The 21757-nt window shown below is 39.4% G+C and overlaps 2 protein-coding genes across 5 annotated transcripts in view; one reads left to right on the top strand and one right to left on the bottom strand.

The window, feature by feature from the left end:
• SUMO1 (small ubiquitin like modifier 1) overlaps positions 1-21757 on the bottom strand; it is a 1087495-nt gene that overhangs the window by 354458 nt on the left and 711280 nt on the right. The window lies entirely within an intron of this gene.
• BMPR2 (bone morphogenetic protein receptor type 2) overlaps positions 1-21757 on the top strand; it is a 207977-nt gene that overhangs the window by 160712 nt on the left and 25508 nt on the right. For all 3 annotated transcript variants that reach the window (XM_050750816.1, XM_050750815.1, XM_050750814.1), the window contains 3 exons: positions 10978-11138; positions 12796-12943; positions 20321-20457. In XM_050750816.1, coding sequence (XP_050606773.1) covers positions 10978-11138; positions 12796-12943; positions 20321-20457 — 446 coding nt within the window. The remainder of the gene's footprint in view (positions 1-10977; positions 11139-12795; positions 12944-20320; positions 20458-21757) is intronic.

Genomic DNA, 21757 nt, shown 5'->3' with positions numbered 1-21757 from the left:
TCCCCAGCCATATCTCTTGGCAGACCACCTGCAGTAGGCTGCCCCACAACACCAAGCAAGGCTAGGCTTCCCTGGATCACTTCAAGGTGTTTGATGGAATCCCACTGCCATATGACAAGAAAAAGCAGATGGCGGTTTCTGCCACCCTCAGGGTCATATGTCCGAAGCCTCGAAGGAAGTTTGCCCTACCTGGGGCACTGGGCTCACAAGGTTGACTGGAAATACCAGACAATGACAGCCACCATGAGAGAAGAGAAAGGTCTATTACCAGAAGATCTATTACCCGAAGAAAAGCAGCTCATGAGGCTATGGGAAAAGGCTGAAAAGAACATTGACAAATACATGAAGGTGCTCAAGGCCCACAGACTCCTAGTGTGAGTCCAGTAAAGACTGTTTATTCCTCATGCTTGTCCTGGCCTGCCCTCCTTCCATTGTTGCCATGGGGATGTAGGGGACCCAGGGGCAACAGTCCAGGTGCCATAGGCAGCCTGGGACTTACAAAGCTGGAGATAAGAAATGAATCTTAGTCACTGTCTTTCTATTAGGTTACTTTAAACAACTCTAAGAGTTGTACAGACATAATTTGTCTATGATGTACTTGTTTGCAAGAGAGTTTCATCAAATCATTAGTAAAAACAACCAGCTACTTCAGTTGGAATGTTAGCAGCCCAGGAAAAAAAAAAAATTTCAAAATACAACAATAACAAAACATCATCAACAAAAACAAAAAATCAAACAACAAAAAAACATCAAATAAAAACACATCAAACACATCAAAAAAAATAACAACAACACATCACATAAACACACAACAAACACAAACAAACAACATCATCACACACAAAATTCATCACAAAAACAACACACAAAACACAAACAACATCATAATCAAAAAATAAACAAAAAAATTCAACAAAAACATCACAAAAAAAAAACAAATCAATCACAAATTCAAACAAATATCAAAAACACAAAAAATCATCACAAAAAAACAAAAAACATCACAATCATCATCAAACAAAAAAAAAAAATCATACACAAACAATAAAACAAAAAAAATCAACCAAAAATCAACAAACAACATCATCACACCCATAATACAACAACAAATAAACATCTCAAACAATCAAAATCAACAAAAACATTCAATAAACACATTTCAATCACAAAAATCACATTTTCACAAAACAACACAACAAAAAAAATAAAACAACAAAATCAAACATCATAAACACAAAAATCACATCATTTCACACATAAAAAAAAACAACAAACACAAAAATTCAAAAAAAAAAACAAAAACAACAAAATCCAAAATAAAAAAAAAAACACATCAAAACAAAAAATTCAACAAAACACCAAAAAATCACAAAAATCAAAAAATCATCAATCACACACAACACAAAAACATCACACAAAAAAAAAAAAAAAATCAAAAAAATCTTATAATTCAAATCCAAAAAACAAAAAAAAAAAAAACACAAAAAATAACAAAAAACATCAACAACAATCAATCAAATAAACACAATCATCAAAAAAATCAAAACAACATCATCAAATCGCGATGATTCGTGCCTGTAACCCTAACACTTTGGGAGACGAAGGCAGGTGGATCGCTTGAGCTCAGGAGTTTGAGACCAGCCCAGGTAACATGGTGAAACCCTGTCTTTACAAAAAATACAAACATTAGCTGGACATAGTGGCATGCACCTGTAGTCCCAGCTACTTGGGAGACTGAGCTGGGAGGATTGTTTGAGCTTGGGAGGTGAAGGTTCTAGTTAGCTGAAATCACACCACTGTATTCTAGCCTGGCTGACAGCTAGACTCTGTCTCAGAATAAACAAGAACAAAACAAAACAAAAAAATAGCAAATGTGTATAGGAACACTAATTAAAGAGGTGCCCTACCTTGTGAATGGGGAATCTGTTTATACTTCCTACCTCGTCATATACTGTACTCTGCAGCTGTTAGGATGTGAGAAAATGCTTCTAGGAACAGTATGAGCCTGGTGTTGTACAGGGTATTTATGGATGTATAGGCTAGGAATATATGCACCCAAGGGATTACAGGCATTGTATTCCATTCCCTATACTTTGTGATGAGAAACAAATAATTTTAAAGAAAAAAAGAAAAGAAATATAACAGGAAGAATAAGAGAAAGAACTTTGGCTGGCATGGTGACTCATGGGTGTAATCCCAACACTTGGAGCGTTCAAGTGATCTCAGGGATCACTTGAGCACAGGAGTTTGAGACCAGCATGGGCAACGTAGTGAGACCCTTTCTCTACAAAATGTAGAAAAGTTAGCCAGATGTGGTGGCATGCGCACATAATCTGAGCTACTTAGGTGGCTGAGGTGGGAGGATTGCTTTGAGTCCAGGAGGTCTAGGTTGTAGTGAGCTGTGTTCATCCCACTGCACTCCAGCCTGAGTGACAGAGTGAGATCCTGTCTCAAAAAACAAAAAAAATGAAAGAAAAAGAACTTCAAGACTTATAGGGGCCATTAAGAATTTAATTCTTGGCCGGGCACGGTGGCTCATGCTTGTAATACGAAAACTTTGGGAGGCCGAGGCGGGCAGATCATGAGGTCAGGAGTTTGAGACCAACTTGACCAACATGGTGAAACCCCGTCTCTACTAAAAGTACAAAAATTAGGCAGGCGTGGTGGCGCGCTCCTGTATTCCCAGCTACTGAGGAGGCTGAGGCAGGAGAATCGTTTGAACCTGGGAGGCAAAGGTTGCAGTGAGCTGAGATCACGTCACTGCACTCCAGCCTGGGTGACAGAGCGAGACTCCCTCTCAAAAAAAAAAAAAAAAAAAAAAAAAAAAATTCTTGTCCATCAATAATTTCTGAGTTGGGTGCAGTGACTCATATCTATAATCCCAACACTTTGGGAGGCCTAGGCAGAAGGACTGCTTGAGCCCAAGAGTTCAAAATCAGCCTAGACAACATAGTCAGACCCCCATCTCTACAAAAAGAATTTTTAATCAGCTGGAGGTGGTGGAACACACCTGTGGTCCCAGCTTCTCAGGAGGCTGAGGTGGGAGGATCGCTGGAGCCCAGGAATTCTAGATTGCAGTGAGCTATGATCATGCCACTGCACTTCAGCCTGGTGACAGAGTGAGACACTGTCTTAAAATAAAAGAAAAATGAATTCCTGTTCATACTCTGAACATTCTTCCTCCAACATATAAATGCGAGCATACTTAGAAAATGTTCTTTTCAAAAGAAACTATCCACGGAGTAAACAACCTACAAATGAGAGAAAAATTTGCAAACTGCACATCCAACAAAGGTCTAATATCCAGAATGTATAAGGAACTTAAACAATTGAACAAGCAAAAAACAGCCACATTGAAAAGAGGGCAAATGACATCAATAGACACTTGCCAAAAGACAACATATAAGCGGCCAACAAATATATGAAAAAATGCTCCATATCACTAATCATCAGAGAAATGCAAATCAAAACCACAATGATAATACAATCTTACACCAGTTAGAATGGTTGTTAATGAAAAGTCAAAAAACAACGGATGCTGTTGAGACTGTGGAGAAAGGGGAACACTTATACGTTATTGGTGGGAGTATAAATTAGTTCAGCCACTGTGGAAAGTAGTTTGGAGATTTCTCAAATAACTTTAAACAGAACTACCATTTGACCCATCAATCCTATTACTGGGTATATATCCAAAAAGAAACAAATAATTCTACCAGAAAGACACAGGTCTTCTGTTTTTTACAGCACTATCCACAATAGCAAAGATATGGAATCAACCTAGTTGCCCATCAGCAGTGGACTGGATATACAAAATGTGTTACATGGCCAGGCGCGGTGGATCACGCCTGTAATCCCAGCACTTTGGGAGGCTGAGGTGGGCGGATCACCCGAGGTCAGGAGTTCAAGACCAGCCTGAGCCAACATGGAGAAACCCCATCTCTACTAAGAATACAAAATTAGCTGGGCGTGGTGGTGCATGCCTGTAATCTCAGCTACTCGGGAGGCTGAGGCAGGAGAATTTCTTGAACCCGGGAGGCAGAGGTTGCGGTGAGCTGAGATTGTGCCATTGCACTCCAGCCTGGGCAACAAGAGTGAAATTCCATCTCAAAAAGAAAAAGAAAATGTGTTACACATACACCATCGAATACTACACAGCCATAAAAAAGAATGAAATCATGTCCTTTGCAGCAACATGGATGGAGCCGGAGTAGGTTATGCTAAGCAGGAACAGAAAACCAAATACCACATTTTCTCACTTTATAAGTGGGACGTAAACATCGGGTACTCATGGACATGAAGATGACAGCAGTAGAAACTAGGGACTACTGGAGTGGGGAGAGAGGGAGAAGGGCAAGGGCTAAAAAACTAGCTGTTGGGTACTATGATCGTTACCTGAGTAACAGGATCATTTGTACCTCAAACCTCAGCATCCTACTATAAACCCAGATAACAAACTTGCACATGTACCCCTGAGTTTAAAATAAAAGAGACCAGGTACCATGGCTCACACCTGAAATCCCAACACTTTGGGAGGCTGAGACAGGCAGAGAGCCCAAGAGTTGAAGACCAATGTGGTGAAACCCTGTCTCTACAAAAAGTATAAAAAATTTAGCCAGGCATAGTAGTGCGCACCTCAGGAGGGTAAGGTGAGAAGATTGTTTGAGCCTGGGAGGCGGAAGTTACAGTGAGCCAATATCTTGCCACTGCACTCCAGCCTGGGCAACAGAGCAAGACTATGTCTGAAAAATAAATAAGGATAGGCACAGTGGGTCACGCCTGTAATCCCAACACTTTGGGAAGCCAAGGCAGGTGGATCACCTGAGGTCAGGAGTTGGAGAACAGTCTGGCCAACATGGTGAAACCCCATCTCTACTAAAAATACAAAAAAAAATTGGCCGGGCATGGTGGCAGGTGCCTGTAATCCCAGCTGCTCGGGAGGCTGAGGCAGGAGAATAAACAAGAGCGAAACTCCATCTCAAAAAAGAAAAATAAGTAAATAAATAAAAGAAAAAAATGTTCTTTTGATTCTAGGGCATTTTCAGACTTTTTAAAGCTCATTTATGGACCTTAGGTTAAGAACCTCTTAGCTAGGCTATATTTTCCTTGTATTTATTTTGTTTAAGTGAACTACAGTGCATCATTAATTGTTTTTAATTTTTAATTTTTGTGCATACATAGTAGTGTATATTATGAGGTACATGAGTTTTTTGTTGTTGTTGTTGTTGTTGTTTGTTTTTTTGAGACAAGTCCCGCTCTGTTCCCCAGGCTGGAGTGCAATGGCACAATCTCAGCTCACGGCAACCTCTGCCTCCCTGGTTCAAGCAATTTTCCTGCCTCATCCTCCCAAGTATTACAGGCATGCGCCCAGCTAATTTTTGAAAGTTTTTTTTTTTTTTTTTTTTTTTTTTTTTTTTGAGACGGAGTCTCGCTCTGCCGCCCAGGCTGGAGTGCAGTGGCGGGATCTCAGCTCACTGCAAGCTTCGCCTCCCGGGTTTACGCCATTCTCCTGCCTCAGCCTCCCGAGTAGCTGGGACTACAGGCGCCCGCCACCTCGCCCGGCTAGTTTTTTGTATTTTTTAGTAGAGACGGGGTTTCACCATGTTAGCCAGGATGGTCTCGATCTCCCGACCTCGTGATCCGCCCATCTCCGCCTCCCAAAGTGCTGGGATTACAGGCTTGAGCCACCGCGCCCGGCCTAATTTTTGTAATTTTATTAGAGATGGGGTTTCACCATGTTGGCCAAGATGGTCTCGATCTCCTGACCTTAGGTGATCTGCCTACCTCCGCCTCCCAAAGTGCTGAGATTACCAACATGAGCCACCGTGCCTGGCTGGCTTTCGTTTCAAAGTCACCTCATTGTCCATCATGCCAGTCAGCAGGGAAAAGTAAGGGAAGGTAAAAGGAATTGTCCCTTTCTGTCTCCAGAAGTCCCACTCCTATGCTTGTTTGTTTCCCAGAACCTAGTCCACACTTAGTTCCAAAAGAGCCTGGGAATATAGTTGTTGTTGTTGTTGTTTCCTGCTTGCATTGCTGCCTCAAATAATATTGGGTTCTGTTACTAGGTAGGAAGAGAAGAATACGTTGTGGGGTTTAGTCTTTGCTCATGTTTCAGAGCTATGTAGTTATATTCCTTGTCATAACTGTGGTCTTCCTCACCTTTCATGCATATTTTTGCTAGTTGTTCAGAGCATCTTTTTTTTTTTGAGACAGAGTTTAGCTCTTGCTGCTCAGGCTGAAGTGCAGTGGTACTATCTCAGCTCCCTGCAACCTTCGCCTCCCGGGTTCAAGCAATTCTCCTGCCTCAGCCTCCCGAGTAGCTGGGATTACAGGCACGCGCCATCACGCCCGGCTAATTTTGTATTTTCAGTGGAGATGGGGTTTCTCCATGTTGGTCAAGCTGATCTTGAACTCCCGACCTTAGGTGATCTGCCCGCCTTAGCCTCCCAAAGTGCTGGGATTACAGGTGTGAGCCACCGCGCCCAGCTTGGAGCATCTCTTTAATACATTTGCTTTCTCAGTTTGTTTCAATATACACCTCACCTCATAGACACCCCTAAGTTAACTTTGCTATAATTCTGTCTTTGTGCTTTCTTCTACCCTCATCCCTTGCTGCATTTTCTTGTCATATTATAGCCTTGACATTATTTTTTCAATCTCTCTGACATTTTTAGTGAAGAGAACTTTAATATATCAGTTTCTTAGATCTTTGTTCCATTGTATATTAGCATGGATCATCTTTTCTAGCTGATACTTCATGTATAAATAATTTATCCTGAATAATTTATCAGTTCATTTATCTTGACATCTTGCTTCTCCTAAATACAGAATTGTCCAAAGTATTGCCTGTGTCAGCAACTTGATGCACTTACTGTAGTGCTTTAGCACATTAACCAGTGGACTGTGTCCACTTAGCTCTTAAATATTATACTGCCTTTAAAACGTTGGCTTAGCACAGAACTTAAAATACCATCCTTTTCAAGGCTTGCATAATTTAGCAAGGTTTCAAGTCAAATGTAGGCTGAAAAGAATGATTGCCATCAGATATAAGTTTTATTTATTTATTTATTTTCTCTTTTTTTTTTTTTTTTTTTTTTTTTTTTTTTTTTTTTTTTTGAGACGGAGTCTCGCTCTGTCGCCCAAGCTGGAGTGCAGTGGCCGGATCTCAGCTCACTGCAAGCTCCGCCTCCCGGGTTCCCGCCATTCTCCTGCCTCAGCCTCCCGAGTAGCTGGGACTACAGGCGCCCGCCACCTCGCCCGGCTAGTTTTTTGTATTTTTTAGTAGAGACGGGGTTTCACCGTGTTAGTCAGGATGGTCTCGATCTCCTGACCTTGTGATCCGCCCGTCTCGGCCTCCCAAAGTGCTAGGATTACAGGCTTGAGCCACCGCGCCCGGCCAAGTTTTTTGTATTTTTTTAGTAGAGACGGGGTTTCACCGTGTTAGCCAGGATGGTCTTGATCTCCTGACCTCGTGATCCGCCCGTCTCGGCCTCCCTAAGTGCTGGGATTACAGGCTTGAGCCACCGCGCCCGGCCTAAGTTTTATTTAAACAGAACAGTTACTCTGAAACATTAGCTAATGTTACCACTAAATAAGGGTAATAGTCACCTTTTTAAAAACTGAGTACATAGATGCTGCTATTGCATGTAAATATAGTAGCTATTTGAATTTGTGGGTTTTTTTTTTTTTGAGACAGAGTCTCACTCTGTTGTCCAGGCTGTAGTGTAATGGCATAATCTCAGCTCACTGCAACTTCCACCTCCTGGGTTCAAGCGATTCTCCTGCCTCAGCCTCCAAAGTAGCTGGGATTACAGACACCCACCATCATGCTGGGCTAATTTTTTGTATTTTTAGTAGAGACAAGGTTTCACCATGTTGGCCAGGGTGGTCTCAAACTCCTGACCCTAGGTGATCCATCTGCCTCAGCCTCCAAAAGAGCTGGGATTACAGGCGTGAGCCACTGCGCCCGCCCAGAATTTATGTTTTTTACCTGATTATTTAAAAGATATTCCCTGGCCAGGCGCCGTTGCTCACACCTGTAATCCCAGCACTTTGGGAGGCCGAGGTGGGTGGATCATGAGGTCAAGAAATCGAGACCATTCTGGCCAACATGGTCAAACCCCGCCTCTACTAAAAATACAAAAAAATTAACTGGGCATGGTGGCACGTGCCTGTAGTTCCAGCTACTCGGGAGGCTGAGGCAGGAGAATCGCTTGAACCCGGAAGGCAGAGGTTGCAGTGAGCTGAGATTGCCGCCACCGCACTCCAGCCTGGGCGATGGAGCGAGACTCCATCTCATAAATAAATAAATAAATAAATAAATAAATAAATAAATAAATAAAATTCCCAAGTACAGATGTTTCTTGACTTACAATGGGATTACATCCCAATGAACTGATTATAAATTGGCTGGGCATGGTAGTTCATCTCTGTATTCCCAAGCACTTTAGGAGGCCAAGGCAGGAGAATCAAACTCCTGAGCTCAGAAGTTTGAGACCAGCCTTGGCAACATAGTGAGACCCCGTCTCTACAAAAATAAAAAAATTAGCTGGCTGTGGTGGCATGCGCCTGTAGTCCCAGCTATTTAGGAGGCTGAGGTAGGAGGATTGCCTGAGCCCAGGAGGCTGCAGTGAGCCAAGATCTTGCCACTGTACTCCAGCCTGAGCAACAGAGCGAGACACTGTTTTAAAAAAGTGAAAGAAAAAAAAAAAACATCATGAGTTAGAAATATTGTAAGTTGAAAATGCATTTAATACATTTAACCTACTGAACATCATAACTTAGGCTAAACTATCTTAAATATACTCAGAACACTTAATTAGCCTACAGTTGGCCAAATCATCCAGTACAAAGTCTACTTTATAATAGATTGAATATCTCATGTGATTTATTGAATACTGTTCTGAAAGTGGAAAAAAGGAATGAAGTATGGTTTCTACTGATTGTTTACTGCTTTCACACCAATGTAAAGTTGAGAAATCATAAATCAAACCATCTGTAAGTGAAAGATCATCTGTATGCCTATACTATAATATTTTTACTTGAAGTGCTCTTTCACTGAATTCTGTCCTTCCCAGCATCTTCAGATATAACTTTGTTATTTAGGGTAGAAATTTGGTAGTAAGGAATTACACTGTTATTACTTATTCAGCTGTTTGTTGCTTCAGAATAAGGAAGAATTGAACCTATTTATTTCTTTGTAATAAGATCTCCCTATGAATTTTTTCCATATTATAATAGCAATGCATGCTTATTACCAACGAAATAGCTGACCAGAAAATAGATACAGACAACTCAGACTTCACCAGAAAATTACTGTTAAGTAGTTTGTATATAGTTTTCATGTCGTTGGGAGGGCAGGTGGGATAGCACTGGCAATATGTGTGTGTAAATATCCATAGATTGACTATTTTTGTTCGGGTTTTAAAAATATATATATAACTAATATCTTGTTGTGCTTTCCTTTGAGATATTTGCCTCCTGCAGTATTCTGCCCAGGGCAGAATTATTGTATGTTCCACCCTCCTTCCACACCCAAATAAAGAAAATTAAAATGAGTACAGAGGGAAGTTTGAAAGGGAAAACCTGTCTCAAAAGGGCAGTCTATAGTTCTACCCATTGATTTGGTATTATTATATAAATATATTCCAGTGTTTCCATGAGTTTTCCTATATAAATATTAGTTCAAGATTGTACGACATATACTTATGTTGTGGCTTTATCCAGAGTAAGAAATGCAGCTCTTGCAGGAACTGAGTAGGAGCCAAGTTAATACAAGCTTTGGAAGACTGGAGAATAGGAAGTGGGTAAGGGAGGAAATGAGAAAGAAATCAACTCTGAGGTGAAGAAACTTGGTAATTCCTATTTTTTCTTCAAATTGTACTGGTGCTTAATTTTTTTATATCAAGGATTATTATTATTTATAGTTGCATTATTGGTGAAATTGCATTTGAATGCTCATTAATGAGAGTAATACATCTCAATACTGAGTCTATTTGTGCCAAAATACAAATCCTCAGTAAATGTATTGACTTTGTTCTTATTGCTCTGTTTTTCTCTATACCTAGGCAGATATTTTAAATTTCAGAAATTGTGCTATAGAATTTTTTTTCAGTTCCAGAGCTATGATTTCATTTAATATAAGGTTTATATAAGATTTCCCTACATAAAAGAAAAATATAATGTAATTATATTTGGTGAGAGGCTTAGGTTAGATTCATTCTTTCAGTCAGCAAGCATTTACTTTGGGTCTACTCTGTGCCAAACCTTTTAAAGTCAGGTAAAAGATGTTCTCTTTCCGCCTTCATGGAACCTGTAGTCCTATGATAAGGATAAAAAAGCAATAGAAGGAACATAACACTACTTTGCTTCTATAAAATCAGAAAAACAAGTTTTCGTATCTTGGTGAGAGATACCACTTCCTTCACTTGTTTCTCCAAACCATTGTAAAACTATTTCTGGTTAGATTTGAAAAGCTGAGATGGGTTTAGAGATATGGCTCAACCTCAGGGCAGAATTGGAATGTGCTGTCACAGATTTGATCTGTTAAGCCACAGGAGAGCAGTTTAAGATTTACATTAAAATTTTGGGGCTCCATTAGTTTTTCACTGATACTTATTTTAGACAAGCAGACTTTTTTTTTTGTTTTTGGTGTTTATACCAAATATTCCTTTCTATATTGCCTCCTTTTACAGCCCTATACCATAAATGAAGAAAAAAAAAAAAGTGCGTGTTAGAATCTGAAGCGGCATCATGTTTGTTAGTTTAAATGTTTAATTAACTATACATGCAACAGGAGTTATATTATAAAATATATTAGAGAATAGTGATGAGTGTGAGTTGAAATTTTGATTTGTCTTTTTTTTGTTATTAGAAAATTAATGAACAGAAAAATAACACTACTTCTATATTTATATGTGTTCATTTCATGTTCAGTAGTCCCTTTTACTCATTGATAAATATTTGAAATTATCCAAACAGATCATTATAAACCTGCAATTTCCCATCGAGATTTAAACAGCAGAAATGTCCTAGTGAAAAATGATGGAACCTGTGTTATTAGTGACTTTGGATTGTCCATGAGGCTGACTGGAAATAGACTGGTGCGCCCAGGGGAGGAAGATAATGCAGCCATAAGCGAGGTGAGTGCATACAAAAGGTATCACACTGATGTGCTTTGAAATGATAATGAATTTAATTCAAACATCTACTGGCTGGGCGTGGTGGCTAATGCCTGTAATCCCAGCACTTGGTAGGCCCAGGTGGGTGGATCACCTGAGGTCAGGAGTTCGAGACCAACATGGTGAAACCCTGGCCAACATGGTGAAACCCTGTCTCTACTAAAAATACAAAAATTAATCGGATGCAGTGGCACACACCTGTAATCCCAGCTACTCAGGAGGCTGAGGCAAGAGAATCGCTTGAACCTAGGAGGTGGAGGTTGCAGTGAGCTGAGATTGTGCCACTGCACTCCATCCTGGGTGACAGAGTGAGACTCAGGACAATTATCCTCATATACTGCCAGTTATAGAATACTAGGAATTACAAAATTAGGAAATATAAAAGACATCTCATAAAGGCCTTTGTAAATTTCATTAGTTTATTTTGGAACTCAATGCCATTTCAAGTCATTTTTACAAGCGTTAGGAACAAATTTGTAGGAACTGATTTTTGAGGCAAGGGTAAAGTTACCAAGTTGAAGATAACAGTCCACCTTCTGATAATCACCATTACAATGTGGAGCATAACCTTCCCAACTTTGTTCTCTGCATTCATATATACTTGTCTGTACACAACATATATATTTTTTTGTGATTTTATTTATTTATTTATTTTAAGATGGAGTTTCACTTTTGTTGCCCAGGCTGGAGTGCAATGGTGCCATCTCAGCCCACCACAACCTCTGCCTCCCAGGTTCAAGCAATTCTCCTGCCTCAGTCTCCTGAGTAGCTGGGATTACAGGCATGTACCACCATGCCCGGCTAATTTTTTTGTATTTTAGTGGCTACGGGGTTTCTCCATGTTAGTCAGGGTGGTCTTGAACTCCTGATCTCAGGTGATCCACCCTCCTTGGCCTCCCAAAGTGCTGCAATTATGGGTGTGAGCCACCACACCCAGCTGTATTTTTTTTTTTTTTTTTTTTTTTTTTTTTTTTGAGACGGAGTCTCTCTCTGTCTCTCAGGCTAGAGTGCAGTGGTGCGATCATGGCTCACTGCAAGCTCCGCCTCCCGGGTTCACACCATTCTCCTGCCTCAGCCTCCCCAGTAGCTGGGACTACAGGCGCCCGCCACCATGCCCGGCTAATTTTTTATATTTTTTTAGTAGAGACGTGGTTTTACCATGTTAGCCAGGATGGTCTCTATCTCCTGACCTCGTGATCGGCCTGTCTTGGCCTCCCAAAGTGCTAAGATTACAGGCATGAGCCACTGCACCCAGCCACTGAGCTGTATTTTTGTGAATTTTAAAAAATATTAAGTTAAAAAAATATATAAGTTGTATACATATTGTTTTGCAATTTTTTCACTGTGTCTTACAGATTATTTATGTTGATATGCATAGGAAAGTCTAGCTCATTCTTTTTGATTGATTAATAGTATTCACTAAAATGGGTTTACCACAGTTTAATTATTCAGGAAGGGCATTTTATAGGTAAAAAATAAGTTATAGAAAGGTTTAATGACATGGTTAGGGTCAAATAACATTGACATGACTAAGATGTACATACAACTTCTGGTCTAATGTCTGTGCTTCAGAATATGCTACATTCTCTCTCTAAAAAATATCACTCTAATTTATCAGGTTGGCACTATCAGATACATGGCACCAGAAGTGCTAGAAGGAGCTGTGAACTTGAGGGACTGTGAATCAGCTTTGAAACAAGTAGACATGTATGCTCTTGGACTAATCTATTGGGAGATATTTATGAGATGTACAGACCTCTTCCCAGGTAAAAACTACTGTCAAAAGTTGGTATGTTTTGAAGTGAAGCAGTTATATCTTCTTTCTCTACCTATAGTACATAACTCAACTTTTATGTAAGAATCTTTTTACTTTCATTTAAACCTTTAGTTCATTGCCATCTAGTGTTTAGAAACATTATTAGCAGAAGGATGCAAATTAGGAATTTCTTTTTTTAGCATACTCTAGGTTTTCATCTGAGTGCAGTTTAATTAATTGCCAATAATAGCTTATCTAACTGTGTTTTGTTTGGTCTCTGATTGCTTTAGCAGTCAACATTTTCCTTGTGCACCATCTGAGTGTTTGAGACAAGCTACACTTAGGATGTTTACTGAGTTGACCCCATAAGGAATTAGAAGCAATGAACTATTTGTAAACACTTTTTCCTTTTCTGTTTTTTTCACGCTCCCTTTCTCCCTCCTTCCTTCTTTCCTTCTTTCTTCCTTCCTTCCTTCCTCTTCTCCTCTCACCTTATCTCCTTCCCTTCCTCTTCTTTCCTCTTCTTCCTTCCTTTCAATGAAAGAATACTCATTGACCAGGTGCAGCGGCTCATGCCTGTAATCCCAGCACTTTGTGAGGCCGAGGCTTACGGATCATGTGAGGTCAGGAGTTCGAGACCAACCTGACCAATATGATGAAACCCCGTTCCTACTAAAAATACAAAAATTAGCCAGGCGTGCTGGCATGCACCTGTAATCCTAGCTACTCGGGAGGCTGACATAGGAGAATCACTTGAACCCGGGAGGCGAAGGTTGCAGTGAGCCAAGATCTCGCCATTATACTCCAGCCTGGGCAACAAGAGAAAAACTGTCTTAAAAAAAAAAAAAAAACAGACCGGGCACGGTGGCTCACACCTGTAATCCTAGCACTTTGGGAGGCCGAGGCAGGCAGATCACGAGGTCAGGAGTTCAAGAAGAGCCTGGCCAACATGGTGAGACCCCGTCTCTACTAATAATACAAAAATTAGCCAGGCGTGGTGGTGAGCACCTGTAGTCCCAGCTACCTGGGAGGCTGGGGCAGAAGAATTGCTTGAACCCAGTAGGCGGAGGTTGCAGTGAGCTGAGATCACACCATGGCGCTCCAGCCTGGGTAACAGAGCAAGACTCTGTCTCAAAAAAAGAGAAGGAATACTCATTCAAGTGAATGTTTGAGACTTACTTAAAATAGCCAAATGAATTTATAGTTTTCCTCCCCTTCTTAGGGATTACATCATTATGGTATCATCTAAAAACTTTATAAATCTGGCATTGCATTCTTCTAGGTGTGCTATACAGATGATTTGATCTGTGTGGCCACTGCCTTTTAGGAATAACACCTTTGAAAGCATAGAAAAAGGAACTAGCATTGGACAAATTTATGAAATGGAGCTATTTAATTTAAAAAGATTAATAGTGGAGTTGAATTGTTTGGCTTTAAAGACCGCACTATACATTAGTTTATATATATATACACACACACACACATATATGTATCGAGTGTGTGTGTGTGTGTGTATATATATATATATAATTTTTTTAAGTGCCAGAGCCTCACTCTGTCACCTAGGCTGGAATGCAGTGGTGTGATCACAGCCCCCTGCAGTCTTGACCTCCCCAGGCTCAGGTGATCCTCCCACCTCAGCCTCTTAGTAGCTGGGACTACAGGCATGCACCACCAAGCCTGGTTCATTTTTATATTTTTTTTGTAGAGACAAGGTTTCACCGTGTTGCTCAGGCTAGTCTCAAACTCTTGGGCTCAAGTGATCTGCCCACTTCAGCCTCCAAAAGTGCTGGGGTTAGAAGAGTGAGCCACTGCACCAGGCCAAACATTAGTTTGTAATTCAAAAATATAATGAAATAAATCAGTGATTATTTAGATTAAGTACAGGTCAATCAGTTATCTAGAAGTATGTTTTCTAGTTAATTAAAAGTACAGAGATTCAATTGAGGCATTTTTGTGAAAATAGCAGTAATTGCAGTAGTATCAGCAAGTACTTTTTTTGGCCAGGTGTGGTGGCTCACACCTGTAATCCCAGCACTTTAGGAGGCCAAGGCCGGTAGATCATCTGAGGTCGGGAGTTCGAGACCAGCCTGACCAACATGGTGAAACCCTGTCTCTAGTAAAAATACAAAATTAGCTGGGTACGGTGGCGCATGCCTGTAATCCCACCAGTTGGGAGGCTGAGGCGGGAGGCTGAGGCAGGAGACTCGCTTGAACCTGGGAGGCGGAGGTTGCAATGCTGAGATTGCACCATTGTGCTCCAGCCTGGGCAACAAGAGCGAAACTTGGTCTCAAAAAACAAAATACCAAGTACTTTTTTTGTTTTGTTTTTTATAGACAGAGTCTCACTCTTGCTCAGACTGGAGTGCAGTGGTGCAGTCATAGCTCAATGCAGCCCTGAATTCTTGGGCTCAAGCAGTCTTCCTGCTCAGCCTCCTGAGTAGCTAGGACTACAGGTGCATGCCACCACGCCCGGCTAATATTTCATTTTTTGTCGAGACAGGGTTTTGCTGTATTGCCCAGGCTGGCCTCGAACTCCTGGGCTCAAGTAATCCTCCTGCCTCGGCCTCCCAAAATGCTGAGATTACAGGCATGAGCCACCACACCCATACCCAAAGTATTGTATTATCAGAACTTTGACCACAGTTCGGTAATTTCTTTGTTAATAGTCTCATGTAAGATTTTCGTTTCAGAAGCATGTCTGACTGAAATGATTTTTTCATCAGATTAGTATACTGCTACAAGCAATATTTTTTGAAAAACTGTGTTCAAAGAATGACTATTGCTTTTGATCTGATAAATAATAAAGAATGATATCAAATGTTTGAAGAGGGAAAGGCAATTAAATCTTGTTTTCAGAAGATTATTTTAGCAAATATGTAGGATTAATTAAAATAGAAATAGAACTAGAAGGGGCTTAAAAAAGGAAAAAGAAATTGAGAGTTATTGTTTAATGGGTACAGAGTTTCAGTTTGGGAAGACCAAACAGTTCTAGAAATGGATAGTGGTAATGGTTGTACAATAGTGTGAATGTACTTAATACCACAGAATGGTACACTTAAAAATGGTTAAAATGGTAAGTTTTATGTTATGTATATTCTACCACAATAAAAGAAAAAAAAAGGAATAAGAAGAGAGTTGCTTTAAAATACCCTGTAATCTTGGATATGGAAATGGGGAGAGGCAAATCTGGGAGAAAATGCAGAGAAGAAATCTGTACTTGTGGTTATCTATTAAAAGAATGGGATTCAGACCAGGTGCGGTGGCTCATGCCTATAAACCCAGCACTTTGGGAGACTGAGGGGGCGTGGATCACGAGGTCAGGAGTTCAAGACCAGCCTGGCCAACATGGTGGAACCGTGCTCTACTAAAAATAGAAAAATTAGCCAGGTGCAGTGGTGCGCACCTGTAATCCCAGCTAGTTGGGAGGCTGAGGCAGGAGAATCGCTTGAACCTGGGAGGCAGAGGTTGCAATGAGCTGAGATTGCGCCACTGCACTCCAGCCTGGGCGACAGAGCAAGACTCCATGTCAAAAAATAAAAAAGAATGAGATTCAAAGGAATTGAGAAATATTCAGAGGTTGGCTGGGCACGGTGGCTCAGGCCTGTAATCCTAGCACTTTGGGAGGCCGAGGCGGGTGGATCACCTGAGGTCAGGAGTTCGAGAGCAGCCTGACCAACATGGTGAAACCCCATCTGTACTAAAAATACAAAAAATCAGCCAGGCTTGGTTGTGGGCGCCTGTAATCCCAGCTACTCGGGAGGCTGAAGCAAGAGAATTGCTTGAACCGGGGAGGCAGAGGTTGCAGTGAGCAGAGATCGCGCCACTGCACTCCAGCCTGGGTGACAAAGCGAGACTCTGTCTCAAAAAAAAAAAGTGAGGGTGAGGGTGACAACCAGAAACTTAGAAATATTGATATACATTAGAAAGATGAGTTAATCATGGATACTTTTTGATGGAGTATTGACAGATAACTAAATAAATTTTTAAAGACAATTAAAAATAATAAGATGGAAATTTAAGATTAAAATGGTTATTTGGGAGTTGTCTACATAGAGATGGTAACTGAGAACTTATGAGTCGATGCACTCCTTTAACTGGACACATAAAAAGAAAGAAAAATAGGTGAATAATGACTGAATATTGGGGTACTACCCCCATGAAGTAGGTTAATTAAGAAGACAAATGATCAGAAAAATAGTGAGAGAACTGAAAAATCCTAATGCCTTGTAAGTCAGTATTCGAAAACTTTAAGAACTAAGATTTCAGTGTGAGGAAGCTGATTAAAAAATAAAAATAAAAAACCTCCCAAGATTGATGGCAATAGATGTAATTGAAAGGTCAAGAGGAAACAGAACTGAGGAATGATTTTTGAATTTGAATAGGAGTAGGTCATTGGTATTCTTAGAAGAGTTTCTGTGGAATATAGAAGACAGACATCATGTTGCAGAGTGTATATAGGAGGGGAAAGTATTTTAAAAGCACAGTCAAGGGATACAGGGCACTCTTGAAAATTTTAACAATTAAATGAGGTGGAAGTAAAAAAAAAGGATCATATAAATATATTAATAAACCTAGAGAATAGTGTATAATGGTTATAAAATTCTTATAAAACATTTTTTAAACTTTTATGATATACCTCAAAATGCAGTATGTGCTGTATTATTAAATGGAAACACTATGTAATGAAGGTTACTTCTCTATAAAATGTTAGTAAAATAAATGAATTATCGGTATTACAGAGGAAGAGTGAAATGCTACAAAGTTTAAACGGAAGAGGGAGAAGGAAGAAAAAAGGGAGAGATAGAAAAAGGAAGAAAGAATAAGTGTAATTTGAGAAGGGAGCTAAAAAAGGGTCTCTAACTGATAGAGACATGGTTAACAAGTGGCAAATGGGATGAGAAGCAGGGAATGGTATCTGATAGTGCTAGATATTACCATAAGATATTTTGGGCAGTTCTAAAGAAAATGAGATTATAAACTTTCCTTGAGCAATCCAGTGATAGTAAGGAAATCCAGTAAGGTTTTAAGGAAATCCAGTAAGGTTAATATCTTTCATGATGATGATTTTTGTCATTAACATTCACCTTTGTATCTCTAATACCTAACACTAAGTTAGTGGTACACAAGTTTCTATTGAACAATTAGATTTTGAACTGTGAAGATTTAGTGGAAATTTATTTGGTAATTATTAACCATTGCATTCATAAAAGATTGTGCTTCAATTTCCTTTAGCAAGTTTAAAAATTTTAATTTGGACCTAATTTTTTAAAAGAGTAAAATTGTGAATTTTTAGTTATTCTACTAAACCAGCATTTGAAAAAGAAAATAATAACACTTGGAAGGTATGTGTTTGTGTTGTGTGTGTGTCTCAGAGACAGATCAGATACATTAGTAAATATCTTGCAGTTCACAGATGGTATAGGGTAAGGTTTTATCACATGGGGTTTCAAGGAAGAAAGTTTTATACTAACTGGCATGATTATTGAATCCTTTAATTTTATCTCTCAAGTTCAATGTTGATGTTATTGATCAACACTAAGTATCTGCTTAAATGTTTACAGTATGTGAAAATCACTTGTATTTATACATAGGCAGTGTTAACAATAAACTTGGGCAATGTTGCATAGATAATAGAATTAATCTTTGTAAATCTTTTTTAATACTGGTGGAGGGCAAGTATTTATGGGTTGTTTTGAGTATTCAGATAGAAACATAAAAACTTAAATGAAACATAAACTTATTTGTAATGTGGTTTCCATCTGGGTCATTATAACTTTGTGTTATCTCCATGTGAGTGATATAAGGAAGGCGGCAGATCTGCATTGCCATTTTGCTTACAGGAAGTCTAAAACAGGATAGATAAATGACTTTTCCAAGGTCAAGATGAAGCCAAGATTAGAACCTAAATGCCTTATCCTCCTGTGTCTTGATGTTCTTCCTTCTAATTTATCTTGTCATTTTAATAGGATGGGAGGATGGGTAAAGAGACAGGAACAGTCTCTCATTCTGTGTTCTTTTCCATGATTTCTACTAGATCATTGGTTTTCTCAGTGTTGGTCCCAGGAGTCTTCTATGTGGTTCAATATATTATATACATAAGCTTAATTTTCTTATATTTTGTAAAAATCAGAAGCCTAACATCACAGTTGATTGTGTTTATTGGCAATGAACAGGGTTATTAAATAGTGATAAAATGGTTAATAATATTTAAGTCCATGATCTAAATACTACCTGTTAGTTAAAAGGAATTTTTAGGGCTGGGCACAGTGGCTCACACCTGTAATCTCAGCACATTGGGAGGCTGAGGTGGGAAAATCATTTGAGGGCAGAAGTATGAGACCAGCCTGGGCAACATGGCAAGACCTTATCTCTAAAAAATATTTTTAAAAATTTGCTGGGCATGGTGGCACACTCCTGTAGTCTTAGCTACTAGGGAGGCCACTTGAGTGCAGTAGTTCAAGTTACAGTGAGCTGTGATCATGCCACTATACTCCATCCTGGGCAACAAAGTGAGACCGTTTATTTAAAAAAAAATTTTTTAAAGTATATTGACTTTTCTTTCAAATGACCATTATCATAAATATTTTTGTAACATCTGATACAGTCTGGCTGGACTATAATAGAACCAATGATGTAATGAGACATAGTGACTGTTCAACCCACCCACTTATATTTGGTTCTGTAGGCATATTTGTTATACTGGGTCCTGGACTTTTTCCTCATCTTTACCCGCCTCCATGGGATCAGTGTTCAGGCATGTTTTCAAGTATTAAGTATGCCTTATAAACATAATAGTCTTTTTTCCCTGAATTTAGTAATACCAGAAACCATTTAAAAATACCTATCCATCATTGAAACTATCATTTGATTTATCAACAAATATTTGAGACTATTCTAAGCAAAGCATTTATTAATAATGCATTAGACTGGGCGTGGAGGCTCACACCTGTAATCCCAGCACTTTAGGAGGCTGGAATACCTGAGGTCAGGAGTTCAAGACCAGCCTGGCCAACATGGTGAAACCCTATCTCTGCTAAAATATGGAAATTATCCAGGCATGGTGGTGTGCACCTGTAATCCCAGCTACTCGGGAGGCTAAGGCAAGAGAATCAGTTGAACCCAGGAGGCAGAGGTTGCAGTGAGCCGAGATCATGCCACTGCACTCCATCCTGGGCAACAGAGTGAGACTCCATCTAAAAAAAAAACATCATTAAACCTACAACAACGTCTCTTTAGGATTTCCAAATGTGCCTGAAGGGGTTCGAAAAATAAAAAGATTGTGACACAATTTTTTTGCTTACTTGGTATCAGAAATACCCCTGTTATTCTATCATTTATGATAATTGGAAATTTTATTCTGTCATTCTTTTCTACAAATCCACAGGGGAATCCATACCAGAGTACCAGATGGCTTTTCAGACAGAGGTTGGAAACCATCCCACCTTCGAGGATATGCAGGTTCTTGTGTCTAGGGAAAAACAGAGACCCAAGTTCCCAGAAGCCTGGAAAGAAAATAGTCTGGTAAGAAAAAACTAAGTTATTAAAGAGAGGACTTATGACTAAATATGTTTTAATGTTGTTTAAAGCAGAAATAGACTGTTAATAATGTTATAATGTTAATAGTTTTTGGAGTTGCCTAATGCCAGAAATCCAATTTGATTTTTTGATGTTATACGTTTTCAAATTTTTCAATATGAAAAAAAGTCAGTTTTTAGTTCCATTTTGTTTTTTTCCAAGCATAAAGTACTATCTAGAGAGAATAACTAATGTGTCTTAAGTTTGCCAGATTAGGTAGCAGCTGGATTAATTAACATTAATATTTTAAACATTATTGAAATTCTATCTTACTCTCTTGAGAATAGTACCAAAACTGTTAAGTAGTGCAGGCTTACATAATCAATGGCTAATGAAAATTTAGGCTAGACCTGAAAGAAACCAAGGTGCAACCTATGAATTATGCTTATTAAAAATATAATTCGGCCGGGTGCGGTGGCTCACACCTGTAATCCCAGCACTTTGGGAGGCTAAGGCGGGCAGGTCGCCTGAGCTCAGGAGTTCGCAACCAGCCTGGGCAACACAGTGAAACCCCGTCTCTACTAAAATACAAAAAACTAGCCAGGCGTGGTGGCATGCGCCTGTAGTCCCAGCTAGTTGGGAGGCTGAGGCAGGAGAATTGCTTGAACTTGGGATGCAGAGGTTGCAGTAAGCTGAGATCGTGCCACTGCACTCCAGCCTGGGCGACAGAGTGAGACTCTTGTCTCAAAAAAAAAAAAAAAAAATACATATATATATATACACACACACACACACACACACACACATATATATATACTTCACGACAATGAAATATCTTCAGAATCCCCTGCCATTTGCATAAGTTGTTATTACAACACTGAAAACATCTTACAAATTAACAAATACACACTCGTAATCTTTTAGTATAAATAGGATAATCTAATTATCCACTATCATTTCTGAAGTTCATTTTTTTATTTAAACACATTTTTTTAATGTCAGTACCTCTAGATGTATCTATTTCTCTCCATTTGGTCAGTATTCTGTTGATAAAATCATATAACCATTCTTTTGGATGATATATGATAATTATTGTATTAAAAAGGAAAATCCTACCTCTCCCTACTATCACGCTCCATAAGTAACTCCCTTTAGCAATCTTTTGGGTTTTCTTTTTTCTTCCAAAAGTTACCATTATAACTTCAAATACTCTATTCTTAAGTTATCTCTCGTTTACTTTCTCCCAGTTTGTAATATTCTGTTATTAAATGATTTATGTTTTGTCCGTAAATTCATCTAATATTTA

Source organism: Macaca thibetana, chromosome 12, assembly GCF_024542745.1.
Source record: "Macaca thibetana thibetana isolate TM-01 chromosome 12, ASM2454274v1, whole genome shotgun sequence".
Classification (NCBI taxonomy): Eukaryota; Metazoa; Chordata; class Mammalia; order Primates; family Cercopithecidae; genus Macaca; species Macaca thibetana.
The sequence above is the reverse complement of the archived record's forward strand: the minus strand, read 5'-3'. Positions and strand labels throughout refer to the sequence as shown.